The sequence below is a fragment of the Rhinichthys klamathensis genome, unplaced genomic scaffold (assembly GCF_029890125.1).
Source record: "Rhinichthys klamathensis goyatoka isolate OS25496 unplaced genomic scaffold, OSU_Roscu_1.1 h1tg000549l_1, whole genome shotgun sequence".
In the NCBI taxonomy this organism is placed as follows: Eukaryota; Metazoa; Chordata; class Actinopteri; order Cypriniformes; family Leuciscidae; genus Rhinichthys; species Rhinichthys klamathensis.
In genome coordinates, this window is record NW_026607020.1 from 162108 (window position 1) to 182696 (window position 20589).

At 38.0% G+C, this 20589-nt stretch overlaps 1 protein-coding gene across 1 annotated transcript in view; it reads left to right on the forward strand.

The window, feature by feature from the left end:
• The window catches only part of adamts6 (ADAM metallopeptidase with thrombospondin type 1 motif, 6), an 88795-nt gene that overhangs the window by 5181 nt on the left and 63025 nt on the right, over positions 1-20589 (forward strand). The window contains exons 3-7 of the mRNA XM_056238987.1: positions 3581-3749; positions 3972-4189; positions 4321-4404; positions 5423-5568; positions 16954-16997. Of these exons, the coding sequence (XP_056094962.1) occupies positions 3581-3749; positions 3972-4189; positions 4321-4404; positions 5423-5568; positions 16954-16997 (661 nt within the window). The remainder of the gene's footprint in view (positions 1-3580; positions 3750-3971; positions 4190-4320; positions 4405-5422; positions 5569-16953; positions 16998-20589) is intronic.

Consider the following 20589-nt stretch of genomic DNA (forward strand, 5'->3'; position numbering starts at 1 on the left):
TTCAAATTTCCCCAACAACTAAATTCTGTAGGAAACTAAAATGCTTTTAATGCTACACAGCTTAACAGCTTAGCATGCTATAATAATAATTAAAAAAAAAAAATAAGAGGCAAAAAAAAAATTGGATTCTGATTGGTCACTTCGAAAAGAAAACGATTAATTAATTTCATTGTGTCATTTATTGAGTCTACATGAGTCTACAGTGAAATTAGCTGACTCTCATTTTCTTGAAGAAAAAATATTTCAACATTTTTGCCCATTCAGTGAAAGTCGGTGGGGTCCGAAACAATATTGGACCCCATTGACCTCCATTGTATGGACAAATAAATAACATTCAGACATTTTTCAAAAGATCATCTTTTTCCAAAGAAACTCATATAGGTTTGGAACAACATGAGTAAAATGTGAACTTTAGCTTTAACACTGTTACCTTTATCTACTTTTCCAAAATGGTAGCTTGACTGTAGTTTAAATACTTTAAATTATGAGTAGCTTGTATCTTGGCAGGCTTCAGTTTTAAAGTAGCTTCCCCAACATTGGAACTTAGATTTTTGTGCATGTTGTGTCTTTAACTTGACAAGAGACTGAGGGGAAAATTCCCAAGCGAGCCAGACCTGTGCAATTACCTTAAACTGGTGTGTTCATGTGGGAGGACAGGCCTCGATATTGGATTCCACCCTGGTATCAGCAGCACCCTCGCATAAATCTATGAGAATTTAGAGTGGCTCTGCTGGTCCTGAGGCATTTCCTGCAGTCACTGTGTCTGCGTGCAAACACAAAACCTTCTCCCTAAACCACTCTGCAGACCTATAGTTTCAGGAGTTCAGTACATAGCCAAGCCTGTAGAGTTTTACCTGAACCCCTGAGTTGGATATCGCAAGAGATAACAAAATAATGATTTAAACAAGTTTCAATACACCTCAGGATCTTTCAGCAGCATTTGTGGCGTGGTGTTGAGTACCACAGCAAATAATGTCCTGTTCCTTAGTTTGCTAAAAACATCTTAATGGCAGTGGTTTGGCTGGCACATGACCCCCGGGAAGCATATGACCTGTTTGCTGCTAATGGGCATTCAGTTTTGGTACAATTTTATGGGCAAATCACTTATAACTTTTGACTATTAATGACTCACACAGATTGGTTGATGGCACCACAAGAACAAGCAGAGGCTTTCAGCAGTAACTAATCTGACCTAGAAATTGAAAAATAAAAGTCGGTTTTACGCTTTAAAGGTAGGGTAGGCTTTTTTTAATCAACCCTTTTCGTTATACTGGTTGAAACTCTTCACATCCTTATAGCAATCAATAATAGAAGTGGTCTAAATATAAAAAAAATGTACATACGTATTCTGTGGAAGTCTCAGGACCAAAAAATGTTGGTCCCATGTTTTTCCATACCATAGACGCAGTCATCACACGTCAAAACAATGAGCTTATGCTGGGTTCACGCCATGTCATAACCGTAATTACGAGATGGCAACCCGTGACGTTCTAGCCGGAGCTGTTCACGTCCTCAGACTCGGATTTATGAGTTTCTATGTCAACACTATCAATACCGAAATTAATCTGCAGCAGTCAGATGGTACAAATCAGAGATCCAAGATGTTTACATTCATTAATTTAATGTTGTGCTTTGAGACATGTGGTAATTTAACTCTGTCTCTCATCTCGTGACGCTTTGCAGACGCTGCTATGTTCGTTCATGTGTTTTGAAGGAGGCGTGGCTTTGGAGACGCTCTGAAGGGAGGGTGTGATCTCATACATCTCATGCATCTTAAAGCCAGCTGGCTATTGCTAGCCTTTCCTACATTGCCTACCCTAACTTTAATGAGTAAAGTTAATAGACCTTTAATGGCAAGTTAATGGCTTTAATAGACCAAAAAATGGGTACTGGTTAAACGTCTGCTAAATTGACTTGCAAGAGCAAAGCACATTTTGTGAAAAAGGAGTTATGACCAAAATCGGGCCTCTTAGATTATGATAGGTCCTGTGACAGACTGTTTTGGCTCATTTACACTTAGGTTGCGAGGAATCAAAAATATAAAAAAGCTATTTTTCTCACAATCAGTGTTGGTGTAGTTACTGCGTTTTGTCTCTATAGAATTTGCTCACAGAATGATGTAGTTACAGCATCTACCAGCATTGGCTATCTGCTGACGCTAACAGGCTAACTTGTAAAAACAAGCAAAAAGTGTTGTTCACAGTAATTCACTTACTATGAACGCCTATGAGAAAAGACATTGCAGAGAGATGTGCTGTTAAATCTTCCTTTCTCTTTCCTTTTTTCGTTTTTTATTGGTGGTCTGTTGGCTAAGTTCCCTGTGTTTGTAAAACTTCTGCACTAGTCTTATGTTCACACTTTTGTTTTGTCTGTTGACAAACTTCCAAAATAGCGTATATTTTAACATTTATTCTGGTCTATTGTTGTCTTGACCCATAGACTTCCGTTGTAAGTCCCTTGTAAACATGATGTTGAGTTTTTACAAACTAAAGGACAAGAGTGAATTATTTTCATTCACATCTGGTGTCAATAGAGTTAAGAGATTGTTTTAAGACATACCAGCCACCCATCTTTCTATTTTCGTTTTTGGCCTCATAAAGGAGTCCTAAATGACCCCAACCAGTTAATTAATCTAATATCATGCATCACAACTGATCTCATCTCATCTCTCAAGTTTGATCTTTCCCAATGGCTGGGATCAAAACTCATTCTGAAAGTAAAAGCAAACTTAATGTTCCACTTCATTAAATCATCCACAAAAGTTTTAGCTTGTAGTCCTTGAGAAATTCCAATCATCTGTGCTTTATCAGGTTCGTAATATTAGCTTTTTCCCCATAATTCCCCTTTAGTTAGAATGGAGAATGAGACAGTTGCAATGATGCTAAGATGTTGTATTATTATTGTTGCAGCCAAAAGTACTGGCTCACTTGACTTAATAAATCGAGATCTCTGCATTGCCTCAGTCATTTTATTGAAACAAAAAAATGGAAAAACAATCCTTTGAATGCCTCAGCAGTTTTCGCCGTGCATCACACAGCATACGGCTTATATCAACTGCGCTTTTGTTTTGCGTGTGCAGCGTTTGCTATTTCTTTGTAAAGATTTAATTGGTCTCATTGTGGAGTTTTACAGACTTGGAGAACATGCCAGAGCGTTTTTTCTTCTTCTTTTTCTATAAACACATTTCTGAGGCACTTTTTGAATTTATGTTAAATTGGGGGTGTTCAAGGGCGCAGATCTGTGTGCTTTGGTTCCTGTCCAGGTAATTACGGTGTTGTTCTTTATGTAATTGGTGGTTTTGAGTGATTTATCTCATTGATTTGTATTGTGGCATGTTTTTGCATTTTCTTGCAATGCTGAATCATATGAAATCACTTGAAATAATATGAGTTATAATTATCTACGTTCTGGTATAATCTAAAGAGACTATTTGTAGAGATGATAAGCATGTGATACAGCCATTAAAATGCTTCTTTTTTTTTTTACAACCATTGCAGATGGAATATTTCAAATCTTGTCAATGAACACATTTTCCTGTGTGCTTTTGGTGTTACCTATCATTTTCTCTTTTCTTATCAAGCATGGTGTCATAACCACAGAGGACGAGCAATATTTAATAGAGCCATTAAAAAATATATCCAGAAATTTCAGTGATGTCAACCACGAAGGACAACCACATGTTATTTATAAAAAGACTTCCATTCCCTCTCCACAAGAGCCAAGCGAGGAGTTCAGCTGTGGTGTTTCAGGTTGGTAAACCTCCATTTGGCCACATTGTGACATAAACAGCTATAGATAGCAGTTTAGGAAATGATGGTCAGTGGTTCAGGTTTTGGCTGAAGTCTCTGCAAACAGCCTCGTTGAGTGAAGATCTACTCTAAAGTTCAGCTGAACCTCATTTTTACTGAAACAACTGAACTGCTAATGAATCATTTTTTGATGAAAATGTGAGTCATATTTGTTTTCTCCAGACCTCACAATAAGCAGGACACCGTGCTACGATACCAACCCTGAAGAAAACCCACCGTACCCAGTCCCGGGCAGCGACAGCTCGACGGGTGGCCATCGCCAGCGCCGGTCCGTCAGTTCTGAACGCTTTGTGGAGACCCTAGTGGTGGCGGACAAAATGATGGTTGGCTACCACGGTCGCAAAGACATCGAGCACTACATCCTGTCTGTAATGAATATTGTAAGTTTGGTCCTGCTTTTCTCATGCGTGTTTGTCTCAAATGCGTGTTCAATACCTTTTTAAGGGAACATCGGAAGAACTCGAACAGCATTTGGCTGACTTTGTGTCTTTTCTTCTTTTCTGGAGGTCAGGTTGCCAAACTTTACCGCGATGCCAGTCTTGGAAACGTTGTGAACATTATTGTAACCCGACTGATTGTTCTGACAGAAGATCAGGTTAGTGTTTTTAATGTGATGGAGAAGTTTTAATGCTAATGTGATTCAGAAGTCTTAAAGAAATAGTTCACCCAAAATGTCAATTCTGTCAGTGTTTGCTCAACCTCATTTTGTTGCAAACCTGTATGACTTACTTTCATTTTTGGAATACAAAAGATGATATTTTGAAGAACATTCATCTGTCTGAAAATCAATGGGGTCTAATGTTGTTTTGGACCCCACTAGCTTTCATTGTATGGACAAAAAACGACAATACAATACAATTTTTTGTGTATTTTATTTTCAGAAAAATTAAAGTCATACAGGTTTGGAATAATAACAAAATTTTCATTTTTGCGGTGAAATATCCCTTTAACTTTTTTTGCATTGTTCTGCAAAAACAAAACATTTAAACAGTTTACATCTGCTTTTTTGGTTTTGCAAAAGGTCATTGTTTTTCAGCAGCACTTCCCAAGACTAGGCTAGGTGACCTTTTCTCCCTAGTCTCACGCACATGCATACTATTCCTCGTTCTTGTCTTTTGTAGAACCTTTGAGTATTTTTAGAAGCTTAGAAACACACCTCACAGTAGTCTGCTGTTTTATTGGCCTGAATAAGACAGATGGAAACATGAATCGTCGGACCACTTTTAAAGATAAAAGTTATTCGAACAGATATGCCTAGACATTGTCCCACAGGGAAACTTTGTAAAAGATTTTACATTCATGTCTTTAATGAAAGAGCCAGGGCGTTTGTCTATGTTTTTTTTTGTTTTTTTTTTTGTTCTCGGAAGAGTCAAATAACTCTTCTCAGACTGGGAAACCAACCAAAAGATCCAACTACCACAAAGATGATGTCATTAGAGCTACAATTCACATTGTACCAGCCAAATAATATATATAATATATCATATAAAATAACAACTCCACAAACTGAAGCATCATTTTGTTATATTGTGACTTCATTTCAAAATCCAGTGGGTTGGATTGTGTCGTCTTAAACAAAGTTTGATATGTTACATTGGTGTTCTGTGTTGCAGCTCAACTTGGAGATAAACCACCATGCAGACAAATCTCTAGACAGCTTCTGTAAATGGCAGAAATCCATTCTTTCTCATCAGGGGGATGGAAACAGTATCCCAGAGAATGGGATCGCCCATCACGACAATGCTGTGCTCATTACAAGGTCGGTTACTATTATTTCCATCTGATTTTAAGGGTAGTTAATGATTGAGGTTGGGAATATGGTTAGGACTATGTTTGTTTGAAAGGAATGTTCTTCCAGGGCCCAGATGGAAGACACCAACACTTCATCTGTTTAAAATCATGTTTGATGACAAACATTCATTTAGCCAAAATTTGGTAGATTAGGTTAGTATATCCAAAAGAATTTTACTACGTTTTTTTTTTTTTTACTACGGGTGTGGATTTTCCCCAAACATTCTTGTAGCAGATGACCAATCACAACACACTGATCCAGCCGACCAATCAGAGCACATTGTGCTTTTCAGAGGAGGGGCTTCATAGAAACAAGAACTAAACTGAGCCTTACTGACAGACTGGGAAGGGAGGTGCTGCAACAATGGAGAATATGTGAAAAAAAAATGTTTTTGAACAGTCAAGCATGAAAATCTATTCTAGTAGAGCCCAAAAACAAAGATTGGTTTCACTTTATTTGGATGGTCCCTTTAACACATTCAGTTGACTATAAGTAACGTTGCACCTACATCTCTACTAACTCTCAGTAGAGTATTAGTAGAGTATTAGTAGACTGGTAGGGTTCGGGTTAGAATAAGTTGACATGTAGTTGCAAAGTTGACATGTAGTTGCAAAGTCAGAATAAAGAGTTAGCAGATATTAAGCAGACAGTCTACTAATACTCTAATGAGAGTTAGTGAACATGTAGTTGCAAAGTTACTTATAGTCAACAGGATGTTCAAAAGGGACCATCAAAATAAAGTGTTACCCAAAGATTTTGTAAAAGGGCATAATAGTAGGTCCCCTTTAAGAACTAAATTGTCATTACAGTTGTTTCCACAAAACCCCTGCCAACAAACATGTTACCGTCTCGTTGAAAATTGTTTTTATTGACTTTTTTGACTGGAGGTTGTCTTTTTCACTTCCTCTACGGATTTTCCTTCAGTCTATGTTGTTAAATACAGACCCTTCTGAATTCCCTGCCTTAATTCATTATGTTTATTCAGAAGCCAAAAAATGCCTTACAGTAGTTTGTTTCAGTGATTAGTTTGTGGGCGATGAATCTGTTAAATGGCAGACAGCTCTGCGATTTTAACATTTTTTACTAACTTCCTCAATTTAGCTCAAATTAGAGAAGAAAGGCTTGTTTTAGGGCTAGCTGACATTTTGGCATTCGAGTTTGACAGTTTGTACTGGAAACATATATTGGGTGGGTAATTTACAACTGAGACTAAACTGGTTATTAATGTCATTGTTAATTGCTGTTCACTGGTGCATGACTGTGTGGTTTGGACAGGTGTGAGCCTTGACGCCGTCAGCTGATACTGTAGACGTCACTCCTTGAGCAGAGGTTGTTGGATGTTTCTATTTATAGATATAATTTGTTTAACTTCGTAGTGTTTTGCTAAACACGTGGAGGCCAAACACCTTTTTGAATTGACTGAAACAGGCGGTGTGTCTGACGCTAGTCTACAGAAAGTTTCATTTTAGGTTTATTCTTCTGAACAGACAGAAATCTGCCAAAGTAAGCCGGGCGGTAAACAACTAGCCGTTGTCCTGCTAATTTCTGGCAGACTGAGTTTTGAGTCTGGCAAACAAATGCTACTGGTTCGCCGCTATAAATGGATTTCGTTCTGAATTAAGTGCAGCTTTAAACTTTAGTCAGAGTTTTTCTTTTACAAAAAAAAGGCTTGTGTCGTCTTATACTACATGTGGTGGAGGAATTGACATACTTCAGTCAAATATAAATGACTCCAAAGTTCATATTGTATTCTTTGGATCTACAGTTATTGTTTTATGAGATCTGTTCTGATTATTTGAGGCTTTACTCAAGAAAATGAACAATAGTTTAAGTGAAACACTGAATAGCTATTAAATCCAAATCCAAGAATGTTCATTAGTCCATATATATAGACATGCATTGCAGATTTTTTGTTGTCTCCAACCTATTTTTTTTCTTTTTCTAGTCTGAACAGAAAAAACATTTATTAACAAACTCGATCCAGACCACTTTGATATGTGGTTTGCAATCTGTCTCAGTCTGAATGTTCAAATTGGAGTTCTTTAAAGAAACATTTATTTATTAAAAATAAAGTATTTTTTTTTAAATCACACATTCTTGCTGTTGTGGATTGTGACATTAACTTGTAGTTACGTAGTGAATGAGTGACTGAGTCAGTGATTTTTGGACCCAGCTGCATACCGTTATATGCATAAATATGCATAAGAGCGAAATGTCATGATAGACATGAGACCATTTTCAGTGTCGGCTACTGTTCTATTAGAAAATCATTTGACATACACCGGACATCAACTACACTGTATGAATGAACAAATCAGATTTCATCAGTCCAAGAATGAATTTGAAAAATAAATCTGATTTATGAGCCTTATTTACGCAAAGGCTAATGTGCTGATTAGCTTTGTGTGGTCGGTGTATAATTGAGTAACCCTGCAGCGATGTGATTTTATGACTATAGCAGTGCTTCATTTGGAGACATTTATATGGGGTGAATTCATATATGACTAATGATAGCCTGGAGGAGAGCTTAACAATCAGAGTGGTGTTCCCTTGAAAGCCTTTTAAAGTAAACACAGCATACCATACAACGTAATGACTCTACTCATTAGCTCTCTAGCCAGTTGTGATTATTTGTTTATGTTTGGTGAACATCACAACTTGTGTTCTTGGAACACTAATAGCTTACTATAGTTCTAACTAGTCATGCAACAATAGTTTACTAAAATGGTTATAGTTGCAACTTACTGTACAATGTTTACTACAATTTCAAAATGTTACATGTTCTGTTTGTGTTTGGACTTCCTGGGCCCTATTTTAACGATCTGAAATGCAAGTGTCAAAGCGCAAAGCGCAAGTAACTTTGTGGGCGGATCCCGGCGCTGTTGCTATTTGCTATTTTCCCGGCGGGATAAATGCCTCTTGCGCCTGGCGCAAATCTAAAAGAGGTTGGTCTGAAGTAGCTTCATTATTCATAGGTGTGGTTTGGGCGTAACGTGGAATAAACCAATCAGAGCGTCATCTCACATTCCCTTTAAGAGCAGGTGCGCATGTTGCATGGCGGATTGCTATTATAACGGCGGATTCACCAGGCGCGCGTCAGGAGCGGTTCACAGCCGAGGAGACAGACGTTCTTGTCAGGACCGTGAAAGACAGAGAAGTGACGTTGTATTGCGTGTTTTGCGTGCACCTGTAAACTATGGCATAAACCCTCATGCAGTAACACCCTCAGACGGCACTGTTTATTGACTGTCTGGAGTAGAATGCATGCAGAAATAACAAGAAATTCAACGTTCAAATCAGACTTATCTATCTATTTATCTCTCTATCTATCTATCTATCTATCTATCTCTCTATCTATCTATCGTGGGTGGGTTTCTCCCATCCCCATACAAATCAGCGTCGGTTTAACAGGCGTGGGAGGAAAAAAACTAAATTTTCATGGACACCACAATGATTTCCCTCATGTGTTAATATTTTTCCTTGTTATAATGTATGATTTGCAAAAATAAAAACTGCTGCATCTGTGTTGATGAGAGAATCAAAGTGTATGCGCGTTGTGCACCCGCTACATTATGGCCAAGCATGCGCGCTTAAAATAGCATAATGAACAACGCGCAACGCGCCACTGACTTTAGACTAGTTTTTTCTGGTCAGTGGCGCACTTGTTTTATAGAACAGCAAAATAGCATGAGGGAAAGTTTGCGCCGGAACACGCCTCCTCTTTGCGCTGAACCGCCCCTGGGAGCGCAAGTGTATTTCTTAGTTAACCGACGTGCGTCTGTGGAGGGAAAAGTCCGCTTTGCGCGGGTGCAAAATAGGAATGATACATGCGTCAGTGTACAAAGTCATTTGCGCCGAGTGCAAGATAGAGCCCCCTGTGTTCATTTGTTCTTTTCCCGCCACTCCTTAGTTGCCATGGACACCTTAATCAGTCATTGTCTCGTTAGTCTTGTCAGCTGTGTCGTGTTTCTTTGATTGGCCCCTGTCTATTTAAGCCCTGTGTTTTGTCCTGTTCAGTTGTCTGTCGTCGTTGATGTTGGTCCGGTTGCTCTGTCCCGTGTGAGAGATTTCCTAGTATCTCGAGTATTTCTGTAAGTTTGAGTTTATGATTAATAAAGACTGCTGCATATAGATCCTGTTTCCTCGTTGCTGCATCCAGACACGCAACTGAAGAGTCGCAATAGTTTATAAAGTTTACTAAAATTGTGGCCGCTGCTGTAGTTTATGATTGTGGTGGTTACAATAGTTTATGAAATTTGCTATATTTAACTAAACTATCACTATGTAAACAACCGCAATATCACATTTCAAGTAAACTGCTGCAAATATTGCAATTTTTTGTAACTTTGTAAGTTGTTAAAGTCCCCCTGTAGTCAATTTTATCCCTTAAACTAATCTTTGATCACCAAAATTACATATTTAAATGTTTTTCCTTGGGGAAAAAAATGTCTTCATGCTTAAAAATAGCTTGAATGTAACTGGACACCCTTGCCTCATTTAGTATATGCAGTTCTATGAATATGCAAATGAGCCACACCTCCACTCACTCCAGCTCAGAGATCCACTCATTGACGATCACACGTTGATCTGATTGGTTACAAGGTAGTTTGTGGTCAGAAACACCAGCGATTTCAAATCGTGTTTTTGAGACTGTCTTTGGTTCACTGCAGTTTTAAGGAGAAAATACTCCGCAATGGTGTTGACTCATGAAATTGTACATGGTTTGTCTTAAAGCATATTAAAAACATTACATAGACAAAACAACATTTAAAAGCTTGATTTTCACCACAGGGGGACTTAAATTATCTTAATTTTAGTATTACCGTAACTATCACACTTTTAAAAAGTTTGTTAATGAACGCAAGAATCCTACTTATAGTAAATCTCTAAACTATTGTAGCTATCACAATTTTAGTAAACTTTGACTTCTGCAACAATTTTAGTTGCAACTTTCACAATTGCAGCAACATACAACATTCCTCATATAGAGCACTTTGTGACATTCATTATGTAGTTTGGTCATTTATGAAGTTTGTGGCTTATATGAAGTTTACAAGAGATTTATAGTTAATTACTAAACGTGTTAATTTCCATAGTTTACAAAGTGTCCTAAAGTTCCAGTAGTTTGTAAGTTGCCACATTTGCTGCAGCACCGCTGCGGGTGAATGAGGAAGAAATATTACCAGGATAAAGACCACATCATCCTGACGGACGGTCCATTCTGACCTCTCCGGCGATGTTTTTCCAGTCCTAGACTTTTGGCCGGAGCATGACGGGGAGATGCAATATTGCTTGTTTGGAACACGATCCACTGCGAGAGCTGAGGGAAATTAAAGTAACTAAATCAAAATAAATCGATGTCCAAATGAGGCCAGCTTCATGAGACAGTACCTAATGCTGGTGAGTTTGCTCTGCTTGGGGAGTCGTGGGATGAGGAGGGAGCCACTAAAATTGAATTTGCATTGTCCTCGGATTTCTAATACATTAAAAGCCCTTCTTCAAGGCAGAGACCTTGTTCATCATTCCTTGTGGATGCTGTGTATGCCATTGCTTTTTTATTATTATTGAATTATCAGTACAGTATATACATCAATTAGACGTCAAGCGAAACAGCAAATCAGTCTCACACACACACACATTTAGTCTTCCATCTAATTTACTCTGATGTTTAGTATGCTGTTTTGTTTGAACTTGCAGATAAAGCATTTAATAATGTATTGGTTATACATACAGCTTTAGCAATTTGATGTCATGCTAATGTTATGTAGTTTATTATTAGGCATGTACCACCATTACAATTTTAACCTGTTATAGCAGGTTAAGTACAGGACTGAATATTCCGGGTTCAGTACAAGTTCAATCGACCGTATTTGTGGCATAATGTTAGATTACCATAGAAATCTTGACTCATCCTTCTTAAGTTTACAGTCATGCACTTACAATAAAGTGAACGAGGCCATTTTATGGAGGGTTTAAATGCAGAAATGTGAAGCTTATGATTGTATGAAGTCACTTAAATTTAATTATTCTGTTAAAACTTGTGCATTTAAGCTTGCCAATTTAAACAGTCATTTTATAGGTTTAGATGTTACAAAGTTGTAAGATTGGATATAACTTTACTCAGAAGAGGTTAATAAGAGATTAAATAGGAGATGCACATTATTTTATTGTGGCTCTACTATTGAAACACTAACAAATTGGCTCCATTCACTTCCATTGTACTTTCCCCAGGAGGGACAAGTTGAAATTGCACAGCATTATGACATAAATGATACTTCAAATCACAGAACTTGTTGAGGAACTTACAATGATAAATGAAAAAACCTATAGATTTACACTGAAGAAAGGTTCTGAGCAATATCTAGTGGCCAGATTTATCATAGAGACTTATAGGTGGGCTCTTTTGACTTGGCTAAGTAAGTTACCACCTAGCAACTGCACAGCTACACGGCAACAGCCACTCACAACACCTTAGTAATTGCATAGCAACGCCCTGCCAACCACTCACAACACCTTAGTATTGTGGCAGAATGTTTTGCATGGGCAAGTACCACTCACATTTTCTTAAGATTTTTTTTTTTTTTTTTAAGTTTATTTGAGCATGATCTCACAGTAAGTTAAACATTTTTCACAATTTATAAATTGTATAAGAAGCGTATTACTCGCTTATAAACTTTGCAAAGGAGCACAAAGAAACCCTTGTTTTGATTATTTATTTTTTTGGCTGCGATATTCCAGTATGATTTTCCAGATTCAAAGATCTTTTGGCTCCTCTGGCCCTTTTCAGCTGCCACAGTAAACAGAGCACATGGATATCTTCAGATCCACACCAAAATAGAAGGCAGATAGGAACTTTCCAACTACCAGTCTGACTGAATACGTGCATAACGTCTGCGCCCCCAACCCAACCCCCTGACGCAAAACACAAAGCTTCTAAGATAGTTTAATATGATTCAGATCAGGCACTGCGTCTTTCCTCTGCGCTGAGGACAATGTCAAACAAAGCCTGGCTGCCTGCCTTTGGCCAGACTCAGCAGCCCAAACTGCTTGTGATATTTTTCAGGAGGTGTTAAATGCCCCATTTGGGGAATGAGAAAATATTTGGCATTCTTTCATATAGACCTGCCGTCGAAATCGTCAGCCGACTGATGACAAGTCTCATTGGGGAAAAGAAAGGGTTTGGGTTACAAAATAAACAACAACAACACACATACACAAAAGAAAACTAAGGCAAGAATTACGAGCAGATGTTAAGTTATAATGGATGCTGTCAATAAAATGTGGGAAATAGATTTTGAATATTTGGCATTAACCCTCTGGGGACGGCAAACGCACCGGTGCGTTTTGGGAGATTTTTTTCACATAGCACAAAAATAGACTTAAACTACTCCATGATTTCTGGTCATACAGAGTTAAGACATATTAAAAAATAAACTGTTAAATGTCTACTTTTTTATGTGCCCAACTACAATCGAAATAAAATATTGTGCTTTTGTAAAATAAAGAAAATAAACAGGGTGTGCGTTCTTGCCTCTCCTTGTCCGTGAACTTTTTTTTCTGGAGCACGTCTCTAAACTTAAACAAAACTCAGCGAATACTATTCACCCAGCCATGAGCAATATATGTTTATGATCATTTAAGTTTGTACTTTTAAATTATCTAATTTAAAACTAAAATAATATTCTCTGTTTATGTAATCTATATAAAAAGAGAGAGGTGTCAGCCGTTCTCATTATCGCTATCGCATCTCATTATTCCACTAATGTGACACGCCCACGGAGAGCGTGCGCTATTCAAACGCTAATTATTTGAAGCAACACATTGAGACGTGTAAACGGCCACATAAACTCGGTAAACACACTATATTTAGTCAGATTAATGTACTGTCGTCTTGCGTGGCTGTGAGGAATAATCCTGGGACATTTACCTACCTCAGAACAAGTGCTGGTTTATTTTCACTTCGAGGAGTGAGATGAACTGTAAGTGTTTTATTCTTGTGCTTTGTTCTAATCGCGATATGTAATAACGTTTGTGTCTGTAAACGCAAAAATAGCCTACTGTTTAAATTTGAATCATGTTTCTCTGTGTGTGTGTGTGTGACTAGTTTTGGATAGATTATAAAGTTTTAACTCTAAAATAGACAGTTTCTGCTCATATGTTAAATATATAGTATGTTTTGTCAATAAACTAATCAACTAAGATGGTGTTTGTTCCAATGCAATCTATATAAAAAAATAATGAATCCTTAACTTTGAAATATGTATGATAAAATGTATTGGCCTACTAAGACATTTATGGAAAAAGACCATTTTCTTTTCAAGATGTTTCCAACTCTAACTTTGAACCAATTCTGTAAAATGGCCCATATAACCTATTGGAACAGGATTTGTTTCCAGGTATGACTAAAAATGTGCTTTTGACTTTCATTTATATTTTGATTTTATATATATATATATATATATATATTAGGGGTGGAACGGTACATGTATTCGTATTGAACCGAAACGGTACGGGCGTCACGGTTCGGTGCACGAATTTGCACGGAGAATACACGGTAGGCTTTTGGTGTGAGTCTGTGAACGCAGCAATGAACAGGCTGCGATCAAGATTGCAATGCTGGAGAGTGTGTGTGTGTGTGTGTGTGTGTGTGTGTGTGTGTGTGTGTGTGTGTGTGTGTGTGTGTGTGTGTGTGTGTGTGTGTGTGTGTGTGTGTGTGAGTGTGAGTGTGTGTGTGTGAGAGAGAGAGAGAGAGAGAGAGAGAGAGAGAGAGAGAGAGAGAGAGAGAGAGAGAGAGAGAGAGAGAGAGAGAGAGAGAGAGAGAGGCGCGATTAACAGTGTGTGTGTGTGCGCGCGCGCGTGCGAGAAAGAGAGAGAGGCGCGGGCGCGAATCGCGCGATCGAACTGTGTGTGTGTGTGTGTGTGCGCGCGTGCGAGAGAGAGAGAGAGGCGCGAATCGCGCGATCGAACTGTGTGTGTGTGTGTGTGCGCGCGCGCGCGCGTGCGAGAGAGAGAGAGAGAGAGGGGCAGGGGCGCGGGCGCGAATCGCGCGATCGAACTGTGTGTGTGAGAGAGGCACGGGCGATCAAACAGTGGAAACATAACATACTCCGTCATTTTTTAGGACATCATTAAAACTGCAAATTGTTTACTTATATTTGTGTACACTCGCAATAAAACACAACATTGTGCTTTTGTCACACTCTAAACTCTTAGCAAACTGTAACCTACAACTGTTGACAAAAGTTTTTAGTGGTAGTATTATTTTATACGGAAATCAATTATTTATAATTCAGATGAGAATAAAGTTAGGGTTAATTAAAATGAAGGAAACAAATATATTGATCTGAAATAGCAAATTCATTTTAAATTCATTCAGGTACAATTACCAAACATATCTCAAGGTCTTTTCGTCTTTTTAATAATTTAATTAATAAACTAATTATATAAAACTACTGTCAGTGCACTACAAATAAACTGGTTATATGCCTTTATTAATAAAACTTATTTAAAAAATACAAGGCTTAAGACATTTATATAAAAAGCCTTCTATATTTTTGTTTTGCTATTCACTCCATTGTACCGAAATCGTACCGAACCGTGACGTCTGAACCGAGGTATGAACCGAACCGTGACTTCTGTGTACCGTTCCACCCCTAATATATATATATATATATATATATGTATATATATATATATGTATATGTATGTATGTATGTGTGTGTGTGTATTGTCCTTGCATTCTTTCTTGTGTGACACACCTGAATGAAAGGCTCATTAATATGCGGGTCTTTGTCTTCTCAACAAAAAATGTTTTTCACAATTTAAAAGAATCTATTGTGTTATGTAAATGATTAGACAGGATGATTTTCAGATCATTTTGAAGCAAAAACTCTAGGCCACAATTTCCATTAGTCAAAAGTCTTGTGGACACATATTTAGTAAGTGTTTTGTGGCTTTATATCAGAAACTTAATTTTTTTGTTTTTTCAATAACCATGCATAAACAATATTCTCTCAAAAATACAAACATGTACATACATGTTGCTCACATATTACGGTAGCCCTGTTTGTGCTAAATAGAGTGTAATTTCACCTGTGCCATTAATATGTTTTTAAGCAACTGAAAAAAGCACAAATGTCTGGGCATGTCAAAACATCTCAAGGACCCCAAAAACACCTTGGTCCCCAGAGGGTTAAGGTGCGGTCACATTAGCGAACTTTCAACAAAATTTTGCAGGCAAAAATGTCCATTGTCTGTTGTCATTAGTGTAGTGATATATAAAGCACAGCACACACAGAAGACACTTTCAGATCGAGCTGCTTTCTGTTGACCAGTGGCATTGTGTGACCAACTTGAAATTGAGCGAAATTCTCAGGAGGACATTTTTTCAGCCACCTGATGAAAACAAACATGGCAGCGCAGATCGGATGACCGTTTCATTGATATATTAACATTATTGTGCTTATATGCCCTATAAACTTTTATTGTGGTACTTCTGTGATAATTTGTGTGTCTGTGATATAAAATAAAGAAATACTTCAGAAATTAAAGTAATCAAATGTAAAATAACACTGGATAGTCTTCGTTGTAAAAATGAAATACAGATTAATGCTAACAATTAAAGTTACAAAACTTATTCAGTCAAGAGCAGCGAGTGATTTTCTTTCTCTTTCGTTCTCTGATTAACATGACAGACGGCAGCAGCTTTATTAGGCTGCTGTCACTTTAAGAGCTTATGCACAGATCCAATATACTGTTACACGACATGTGTTATCTTTCTCAACTAATTAGGTTCCAAAACTGACTGTGTTTAACTGAATACTGATGAGTGAGAGGAGGTGGGTGTGTGTCACTCTGCCGTCAGAGAGAAGAGGAGAATGCTTAGCTAACGTTATTGCCTGTGCCGATGGCAACAAAACGGACCGGCTCGGAATCGGTAAGACGTGAGACTCACCGACCGGTTACCGGTCCGGGTCGATCATGTGGAAAATCGACCGATTCCGGTCCCTGGCCGTTCGATCGGTGCACCTCTAGTTACGGATATGAACCATAATCGCATAATGGGCAAATGCGTTGTGCTAATATTTATGATTTTCACAAGGCAGATGATAAAATGGGCGAAAACATTTGTGGACTTTGTGGCATAGGAGTGTCCCGGGCCATATCTACGGGAACCGAGTATCATAGAAGTCAAATCATGTCACCCAGATCACCTTAGCAACCCCATTCGAACTCTCTGGCCAGCGGGTTTTGCACGGGCAAACACCATGTTTTCTTCAAAAGTTACGGCATGGAGAACCAATGAATTTCTGTCATCTAAAGACCTCACTTTTGATTTCTTTTCTCTCTTAGGTATGACATCTGCACCTATAAGAACAAACCCTGCGGTACTCTCGGTAAGTACCCGAAATGAATCCTAAAACCAAATATTCTTCGATTTAAACATACGCCACTAAACGCCAAATGCTACATGCTTTGTTTTAATGGTGTAACAAATAATTCTGCGTGAGTTTTGGGAAAGACTTCACTGCCCGGTCTTTATTGAGCTGCTTGGCTCACGTTGAGCTCAAACATGGCTCAATGCCTGCCTGCCTCTACAGACACCACTGTCTCTTGTTTCATTTCCTAACATTCCCACTTCTGTCTGCTACGGGATGGAGGTGTTTACCCCTCCCCTGTGCAAGCCAAAAAAGAAAAGGAGTGAAGAAAATTAGACTATACAATATATAACAGAGAACAACATGATAAAAGAAGAATTAACATGTTTAAAGAAGTCGGGATAACTGAGGGAAAAGCCCTAAATGGTCTGTGTCAAAGCCTCGTCTTATCTGAACCAGCCTCCTCCAGGGCTGAACCGTATATCTTAGAAGTAATATTGTGACTCCAGGGGTGGTTTGACAGATTGACCGCATTCGTCACATTCCCCGGGTCCCTTTAATTGCCCTGGCATCTGCTCTGCTTCCTTGCTGCCCCCCCCCCCCCCCCCCCCCCCCCCTCCCCCCCTCCCCCCCTCCTCTTTCTCCACCTCCATCTCCACTTCAACACCCCCCACTCACCCAGAGGCATCACCATGATCTCGGGTCAACGTGTTGCCCTCTGGGGGTCATCGCAGAGTGGGGATAATACCAACGCGACCCTCGGCTTAGGAAAACAAGCCCCACCAATGAGCTTTCGAGTCAGCCTGGGCCCACTAACCCTCTTCCATCCTGTATCGCTTTCCTTTTTTGTCCTTCTTGCCTCCAGTCGGTGTCTTATTAGCCTTTGATTTGCATGTCCGCTCTTGTTTGGGCCTCTGGATAAGGAAGATAAAGAGGCCAGAAGTGCTTTGTTGGAGCGATAGCTCCCAAACACTCACAAGCCTCTCTTGGTATCCCATATTAGGATTCAATATCTTTAATAATATTTTGCCCACCGGGAGGTCAGGTTTAGACCTTTTCAATACTCTTTTGTTATATTGTCAACTTTTAAATGAGTAGTTCAGCCTCATGCCATTCCAAATCTCTATTACTTTCTTTTTTCCCCTTTTCTCTGTAGAACAGGGGTCAGACGTGCCTTTCTTTCTTTCTTTCTTTCTTTCTTTCTTTCTTTCTTTCTTTCTTTCTTTCTTTCTTTCTTTCTTTCTTTCTTTCTTTCTTTCTTTCTTTCTTTCTTTCTTTCTTTCTTTCTTTCTTTCTTTCTTTCTTTCTTCAGTTAATACAGCATGATTTTAATTTCTGAATTAAAATTATTTTTGATATTTATGGAGAAGCATAAAGTGAAACAAAACTGCTTTTTGTAAAAAAAGCCCATGTGGTGCGAACAATAATGTCATGTGGTGCAACCAACTTGCAGGAAACACTGTAAAATAAAGTGTTACCGTATTTTTTTTTTATAATAGTGTCTTTGTTACATATGTTACATGTACTTACCATACTAATAACAGTAAATTATGCATAATTACATGCAACTAAACCTCAACCAAATCCTAATCCTACCCTGACCCTATAGTAAAGTACATGTATTTAATTAATATTACTCTGTACTTAAATGTATAATAACACTGTAACAATGACACCTTGAAATAAAGTGTAACCAAAAATACCCCTGCAGACTGTTAAATTATTACATAATTTGACCTTTTTTATGAACACTGTAAAAAAAGTTGCTGTCTTAAATTAAGTACAATCAACTTGGATGTTTAAGTCATTTCATCTTAAATTACATTAAACTGACTTAAAAAATGAGTTGAATCTTGAATAACTTAAATATTTTAAAATTGCAACTTATTTTGATGAGTTAGTTCAGGTTGTAAAATGTCATGTGGTTCGACTCCCCAAAACCTAATGATGTTTATGAATTCATTATACTTGTAAAACATACTATTTTGAATATCATGATTAAAATGTGTACACTTACATGTATTGCAAGGTGTAAAGAATATGTTATTACTGTTTACTCATTAAACTGAAGAAAATGGTAGAAACGTTTTTTTTTTTTTTTTAAACCATATGAAACCAACAGGAATACAAAGAATGCATGTCGAAGAACTTGGCATACATGTTTTAAACTTTCCCATGTACAATTTTAAAGGCGTTTCACCGCACTCACGATAAACAAGGTGCCAGACAGACACAACTAAACAACTCAGAAAATAAATAAACTGTCTGCACACTTGAATCCTTTAAAGCAATTTTAATCGCCAAGCTTTCGGTCACAAGACCATCCTCAGGGCATACAAAAACTAAATGTCACATTCCATTTAACTGTGTTCAAAACACATCAGGACAATCAACAATAATAACCCACACCTGCAGAGGCCAGGTATGACCAGTTGTAGTCCAATAGTGGGAGTTGTAGTTTTTAGGTGATCAACACTAACTCCACATAGTGAAAAAACAAAATGGAAACAAGACAAAGAAAAATGAAAAATCACACTACAAGAAACCGACATAAGTATACATATACAAAAAATATACAAAAAATATATATAGAGGCACATATATATATACACACACATTCATTCATGCTTACTATATAAGTATATGGAGACTGCAAAAACATCAGTAACAACTTCATAAACTGCAGTATTCAAGACTTATAGAAAACTTATAAAAGACCGTACAACTGTGACTATAGCATGACACTCATGTCAAAGTCCACATTTAAACCTTTAGGATGCAAGGCGTCCAGAGTATGAATCCAGTAAAGTTCCCTTTGGCATAGCACTTTATCAATATTGCCACCTCTAGGTAATTTAATCTGCTCAATTCCCTGAAAACGAAGAGAAGAAACTGAATGAGCAACCTCTGTAAAGTGACCGGCCACAGGGTAGTTAGGGTCAGCACGTCGAATCGAGCTTTTATGCTCACTGATCCTCTGTTTTAAACTACGTGTGGTCTTTCCCACATACACCATATCACAAGGGCATCTTAAAATGTAGACAACATTCTTAGTTTTACATGTAATAATGCCCTTCACATTGTAGCTCTTACCAGATCTAGGATGTTTAAAGTTATAGGTCTTGTGTGTATTATTACATTGGGCACAATTCCCACAGGGATAGTTCCCATCCCTAAGGGGTGCTAAGAGTGTTTGGGTTGGGGCTGATCTTATACATGCTTTGACTAACCTATTGCGAAGGTTAGGGCCCCGTCTGGAAACAAACAAAGGTGGATCCTTAAATTTATCCTGAAGAGAAGAATCATCAGATATAAGGTGCCAATATTTCATTATGGTGTTTTTAATAATAAAGGATCTTGGAGTAAACAAAGTTATGCAGGAGATAGAGAATTTTTTGTCCTTTTTACAACTCTTTTTCAAAAGGTGTGATCGTGGTGTAGAGAGGGCAGTATTATAGGCCTCTTCAATACTTTTAGTGGGATAACCCCTGGTTAAAAATCTTTGTTTCATATCTATAGCATTTTCTTTAAACTCTTCAATTGAATGGCAAATACGTCTAAGTCTGTAAAATTTACTCTTCGGCAGGCCGTTTTTTAGGGCACTGGGATG